The 7106-nt window shown below is 37.2% G+C and overlaps 1 protein-coding gene across 1 annotated transcript in view; it reads left to right on the top strand.

Moving 5' to 3' along the window:
• Window positions 1-7106, top strand: part of LOC107093655 (protein farnesyltransferase subunit beta-like) — a 24378-nt gene that overhangs the window by 10714 nt on the left and 6558 nt on the right. Inside the window, exons 4-6 of the mRNA XM_015388846.1 lie at window positions 833-924; window positions 4381-4527; window positions 5295-5378. Coding sequence (XP_015244332.1) covers window positions 833-924; window positions 4381-4527; window positions 5295-5378 — 323 coding nt within the window. The remainder of the gene's footprint in view (window positions 1-832; window positions 925-4380; window positions 4528-5294; window positions 5379-7106) is intronic.

Below are 7106 nucleotides of genomic sequence, written 5' to 3'. Positions count from 1 at the left end.
AAGTCTAAGCCTATAGCAGCAGAACTATAGAGATAGCTCAGGATAACTGGGCCACCCTAACTATAAGCTTTATCAAAAAGGAAAGTTTTCTCAGAATTTTGACCTTAATTCCAGAATTGAGACTTTTTTTCTCAGAATTCTGACTGAATTCTGACAATTAAAAAAAAAAGCATTCTGAGAAAAAAGTCAGAATTCTGAGATTAAAGTCAGAATTCTGAGATTAAAGTCAGAATTCTGAGATTAAAGTCATACTAAACTAAAATAAAATTTAAAAATTAGTTAACTTTTTTTTTTCAGTGGCCCTAATCCTCTTCCGTAGTGGAAGTGAATATGTGGTAAAAAAAAACTGCGAGCACAAGATTATAAAATCAAATATTTTTTGCTGGGAGGTTTTTACAATTTTTTAATTAATTTAGGTATTTATAAACTGTTTCACTGTAGCTCATTAAAAGGTTTCAGAGCAGAATGATCAGATATCGCTCTTTGTCGCTTGTATGTATCAATCGATTTTTCTGTTTTTTTTTAGAAAATGTGGAGTTCATCTCTGTCTGTAAAAGTCCTGGTTTAGTTTTTCTGATTGGTTGATGCTCTGCTTCAAAAGTTCAGACATCTCTGTCCCTCATAGACTTTGCATGTAAATCAGATAACAGCCAGAATGCATTTGGTGTTAACAACCTTCTAAAACAGGCAAATCAGCTGATATAAGTTAAGCTTTCCTACATAATTTCTTTATTACGGTGGAATTAGAGAAAGTTTACCTTGTGTTGAACTAAATAATGTATATGTTTATATCTTTAAATGATCTTGTGTGTTTTGTTTGTATAAACTGTAGTGTCTGGATGCGAGCAGACCGTGGCTTTGCTTCTGGATCCTCCACAGCCTGGAGTTACTGGAGGAGCCCATTCCTCCCGCTGTCGCCTCTGAGTGAGTCTCACAGAAACAGACTAGGATACCTCAACTACTGTAGAGAGCTGCAGTTTACAGCAAGGAATCATTTTAACACAACATCACATGAAAGAGATTCCTTTTTTTTTCATAGTGATCTTAAACGTTCCACATTTATTGTATAAAAACAGGGAAGACATTCACATGGCAGCGTCAAAACTCAAAAGGAACCGATTTCACTTTCAGTTTGGCAATGACACAAAATAATCTATTTATGATAAAGTAACAACAAAGAAAAACTGTAAAACATTTTTTTTTTTAAATCTGCTTATTGAGTGTTTTAATAAATCAAATTGTTTGCATGAATAAAAAGGAAAGCTTCCTGTGTCCAATGATGGAGGACGCTGAATAGCAGCATGGTTTCTTCATATTTCTTTAAAACCTTTTGTTTGTGGTTTCTTTCTTGGCCTCATAATGGGTCTGTTGTTTAGAATAAAACTGAGTCACATTTTCTTTCTGCTTTTCTTTTCCTTTGAAGTTTCAATATCCATAATCAGGGTTCCTGCAGATCCTTAAAAAGTCTCAAAAAGGCGTTGAATTCTTAAATATAAAAATAAGGCCTTAATTGGTATTCAAAATGTCTTAAATCAGCCTTTTATAGGTCTTAAAATTGTCACCAAGTCATAAATAGGATTATATTTTTGTAATTCATATCAAAAATTTAAATAATTCATGATAATTTTTTTACAATTACCAAACGGCTTAGCTGTAGCCATTATTAGTTCTATCGCGACATAAAAACAATGTTGCAAACAGACCTTGCACTGTTAGACATTTCAATGGGTTTATTACAGTAACTTACTGGCAACTGTGTTGCAGTAGTGGTAGTAGTAGTGATACTGTATGTAAAGTTTACAGTAACTAATGATGCGCCGATAACATAGGGAAGTGTAAATTCAATGAAAATCGTCTATCTAGCCAAGAGTATTCTGCATGGGTAAAAATGGTCCCAGGTGAGGAATAGTGTATTTTGAGCAAAAGGTCATTCAAGCTCAGCATGTTTGGAATCAAAGCTTTGGAGTCAGACATGTGAAGGTGTGAAGGTTCCTGTATGGGGCCGCCTTTTACAGCTGCTTTTTGTATGTCTGCTTCTGTCATCAGCAGATGGCCGCTCACACTGAGCCTGGTTCTGCTGGAGGTTTCTTCCTGTTAAAGGGGAGTTTTTCCTCTCTACTGTCACTACAAGCATGCTTAGTGTGAGGGATTGATGAAGAGTCAATGAGTCGATGCAATCAACTGGTTTTTCTTAAATAGAAAACATTGAATCAATCTGACTGGATGATCTGGTGAACTTTAAAGTGCCTTGAGATGACGTGTGTTGTGAATTGCCGCTATATAAATAAACTTAATTTAATTGAAGAGTGAAAAACAAACCACCAAAATTAAGTTACAGAGAAGCAGCAGCTATTTCTCAGTTCTGTTCCACACTTGTCTCTGCAAGGCCTCTACAGTCATCTCCATCAAAAAGAACCAGTAGACCCAAATCTCCGGATAATGTTTGGCTGTAAGCCTACAATGGAAGCACAGCTATTATAGACTTTGAGTAGGGATCAAAACAAAGTTTGTCAATTCCATTCATTATTTGTTAAAACTATATCTGGTATTAGTGTTTTTTTTTTAGCTTTCTTCCTATATGGAAAGTTTTTCAAAACTGTAAATATTACTTCAAGAAAGCAATGGTTTATGTTAAAATAAGCATCAGGTTAAATTTGTTGCAACCAGGTTTTCTTGTGTTTTTTGTGAAGTTGGTCTTAAAGTTTTATTTCAAGGGACATAAGTCTTAAATTTAACTTGCCTTATGTTGTAGGAACCCTGATAATAATCTGAACTTTATTAGTCATTTTAGCCTTCAGAGTTTTTACAATGTGCTTGGTTTCCATTCTGTATGTAAGGCAGTAAGTAGCTTAGATGTACAAAAAAAAAAAAAAGAATCAAACTAATTCTGGCTGCTCACTAATGATGAAGAATATTAGCTTTTTTTATTGCTGTTTTTATGCAGTCAGGAATTAAACAGAGAAACACAAAAACTTTCATTTAAAAAAAGTCACTGCCTTTTGAATGTGTCGCTCTGCAAACCTCAGGGTGCAGCGATGCCAGGTCAAGCCTACACTCTCATTATAACAGTGCGGCGTGCCAGTTGGAGCGGATGGTACGGCCCTGTGCGTGCCGCCCGCCAGCCTTGTGTTCATACAAAGGAGCACACTGGCTCCTCCTGAGGCTTTCTAACAATGGCGGCCCGACGACAGATTGCTTCCTCTGTCCCGTACTGGGTTCAGGTCAGAACCGGCACCAGACGGCCTGGTTGGTTTAGAGTTAATGAAAGCGTCTCTTCCAACTCATTTGGCCGGGGATCCTGTGTGTTCAGCTATTCCTCTCTGCAGCGGAGGCTGGAAAGAACATTTTTTGGAATTTGGTGGATGAATTCAGGGCTGTAAAGAGCAAAACCTCAGCTGTCTTCTGTGACACGTCAGCTGAAGAACTTTAATGTTTTTATTTTTGCAGCTGTAAAAAGGATTTTTTTGAAGGCCAGACAGAGTTATATAAGAGGAGGTTTTATTTTTTATTTTTCTAGCTGGCTCTGCTCATTTTATCTCATAAAATCTGGGAGTACTGAGTGGAAAATATATTTGCACATAAAAAGGAAAGATTCCAATGATTCAGAAAAGGATATCTTCTTTTTCTTTTATTCCGATAATGTATTCAGATACATATGATATGCCTTACTTAGGATAAAAAGCCTTTTTATACAAACATAGTAACATGTTAATCTATGTTCTGCTCAAATCTGTAAAAATTAACGTTCTGTGCTTATAAAGTTAAGATTGATTTTAGCAAATCACTGTAACGAATGAAATATGACGAGCTACAACAATTCACTATTTTAAGCTCTTTCTGTTCCTCTTTAAAAGAATAAATCATGGATTCTGAGAGGCAGATGTGATAACAGCAGCTTCACATACGTCTTCCTGTGCCGCTGTGTTTATTTTGGATTGGCTGTGGGCTCAGCAGCAGCCCACCTTAAACCATTATACTGCGACGTGATTGGCTCAACCGTTTGAGGCAGTCTTCAATAGTTGAAGATAGATTTTTACAGGCAAGCTTATATATTTAGTGTCCTAGAAACTAATTAGTCTGTTTTTTGATTTCCTCTTTAGCTGGTTATTGTTGGTTAGTTAAGGTTATGCAGTAGTTGTTTTTTCTCAGGATCCAGGATGCTTTGTTCTTTTGATGTACAAAATCATAATGCGCTGCTGTTGTTTTTATTTATCCTAATCTGACATTGAAATCTGCTTAATTATTTAGAATATTTAGGTGTGGAAAAAAAAAACTAAAGAAATGTCTAGATGGAAAACTGTTTTCAAAGTGCTGCTTTTAGGTGAAAAGCTTAGTTTCAAAAGAAAATGCTTATAAACCTGTGATACTCTGCCTCCTCAGAGTGTGTCAGTTTCTGGCTCACTGTCAGAGCCCAACGGGGGGGTTCGCTGGAGGACCAGGGCAGCACGCCCACCTCGCCCCGACCTACGCTGCTGTCAACGCCCTGTGCATCATCGGCACAGAGGAGGCCTACGGCGTGATAGACAGGTAGGATCCTCCACACACAGCCACTCCATCCCACCAATCAGCACCGAGCCAGTCGAAGGTAAACGATTCTAGATATGATGGAATCGTTTAGTCGGGGAACTCGTTTTTTTTTACGATATGTTGGTTAGATTTGATTAAACCAGCTAAAACCAGATAGTTTTCACATTCAGGGTTTTTTATTTTTTAAATCTACATCTTAAGGTTATTTACATTGTCCAGTTTGATAAGGTAGATACTGTGTTTATTAGGGTGATGGTGTAAAAGATGTAAAAAAGCTTGCATTATAATAAGTTGGTATTTTTCCTGGATGCAGAGATGTTCCACTGAAATGTCGGGTAGCCCTCTGACCTCTGGTTCATGGTGGATCCACAGGATGTTCATACACTAAAGGATAGAAAAATCTTTATTAAATCTTCTAAAATGTAGAGTTTCCTATGTTTTTTTTTCTTTAGGGTTTCTAGAAAGTTGGCAGCAAATTAAACCTTATATCTTTCCTAGCACACATTAGAACTCAGGTAGAGGGCCTCAATTTCTCTGTAAATGCTCAGGACATTCACGCCTTTAAAGCCATTTTTAGTACAATAGGTTTTCTTCTACAGGATTTACGCCACCGGCATTTTTTCCTGTTCAAGCAGCACTAAACATAAATAAAAACATGTTTTTTTTTTTAAGGCATTCTTCTACCTTTTCTATGTGACTAACCTGCTGATGCTTTACAGACTCTCTGTAATAATTGTTCATTATTCACACCCTTCAACCTTCCTCAGGGAGAAGCTTCTAGACTTCCTCTGGTCATTGAAGCAGCAAGACGGCTCCTTTGTGATGCACATCGGAGGGGAGGTAGATGTCAGGTGAGAAGGCTCCATAATTGGATAATTTCACCACCTTTTCTCTTGTTTATATTTCAATCTTTGTTTCTCTTCTTTTGAAAAATAGAATTAAATCAATTAGAGCTCAAACCAGAAGTGTATGCTGCATAGTCACTTTTACAAATACCTTCAGTGTTTATATGGAGAGCTTTTGTTCAGGATCAATTTAACAGGATAAAATGGCACATACGTTTCCTGAGAATTAAAGTGAGAGCTTTAGTTTTCTTAACATCAATAACTAGGAGGTCTGCTGCATAGTGATCGTCTTTATTCTGTTTGAGCTGCATATGAGCTTAATGGAAGAATTCTAATCTATAATGTACTCTGTTCAATATGAGGTAAGAAGCAGGCTGGAACCAGAGAAACGCGAACTTTATGTGTTTTTGGAAAATGATAAAATTTGGATTGAAATCTGGAGTAGGGATCTTGGATTTTTATTTCATGGCAGCAATGCTTTAGTTAAAATACTAGAATCTTTTAGGATTCATGTCTTATTAAGAGGAAGGATCATATCTTTTTAAATTCCTTTAGTTGAAATAATGCATGATGAATAGTTTTATTATAATTATAAATCTGAGAAATTAAACGTAAAATGCCCTGGAAAAAGAAAAAAAAAAGATGCGTCTTATTGGGGGTTTGAACAGTGAAATGTTTTAATGGAGTTATATCGTGTTGGAAGAGGATAAATCGGCTAGTAGGACCTTTCAGCTGCTCAGATAAATGGTAACACTACCTTCATTCACCCATTCACTCACACACTGATGGTGGCGAGCTACATTGTAGCCACAGCTGCCCTGGGGCTCACTGACAGAAGCGGGGCTGCCGTACACTTGCGCCACTGGGCCCTCTGACCACCATCAGTAGATGATGCAGGTGAAGTGTCTTGCCTAAGGTCACAACGACAATGAAAGTCGGAGTCGGGGCTTGAACTATCAACCCTTCGATTTCAGGGCAAACTCCTACATCCAACGCCACTGTTGCCCCTGCATCTGCTCTTAGATTATGCCATACCCGTATATAGGACGACCCTTATTATAAGACGGCCCCCTCTTTCCAGGACCAGTTTATAGGAACAAAAACCAAAAAAAAAACTAAAAAGACTGATAAAACAAATTTATTTGGTTTAAAGAAACTTTTATATTGAAGTGCTACCAATTTCATTGAAATAACATTGGATTGAAAGATTTGTGCAATTAAACTATAAAGTAAAAAAAAATAACACTGCAATAACACATTTAATTGAAATCTTGCAACACTTCAACTCAAATGTAATCTGAACTTTGCTCACAGAACGTCTCAAAAACCTGGATGAGGCTTTTACTCAGACGTCCTCTGCCTCGCTGCGCTCGCTGTAGCTCTGCTATTTTTTGCTAAGCTTTTCTTTTGCTGTATGCATTTTTCTGGTCTTCTGACATTGTAATCTGTAACTCCGTATTTCTTTGATGCCTCCTCTGTGTTGACCACCATTTATTTTACAATTGCTGTCATTATTTCGCCTCAAATGTCTGCAATCTTGTCTGACTTTTGATCTACTCCGTACTGAGCAGCGACTCTCCTTTTGTAGTATCTTTGTCACTTCTTCTCTGCTGTGATTAAAAAATTACCCCAGCCAAAGTAAGGTCACTAACTTTACAAAAAACCGGCGCCCTCTGCTGTTGCGTTCGTGTAGCGATCCCAGACAACTGTCAGTCCGTATAATTGGTTAGACCT

This window comes from Cyprinodon variegatus, unplaced genomic scaffold (genome assembly GCF_000732505.1).
Source record: "Cyprinodon variegatus isolate N-32 unplaced genomic scaffold, C_variegatus-1.0 Scaffold439, whole genome shotgun sequence".
Classification (NCBI taxonomy): Eukaryota; Metazoa; Chordata; class Actinopteri; order Cyprinodontiformes; family Cyprinodontidae; genus Cyprinodon; species Cyprinodon variegatus.
Note: the sequence above shows the minus strand (reverse complement) of the source record. Positions and strands in the feature narration are given on the sequence as shown.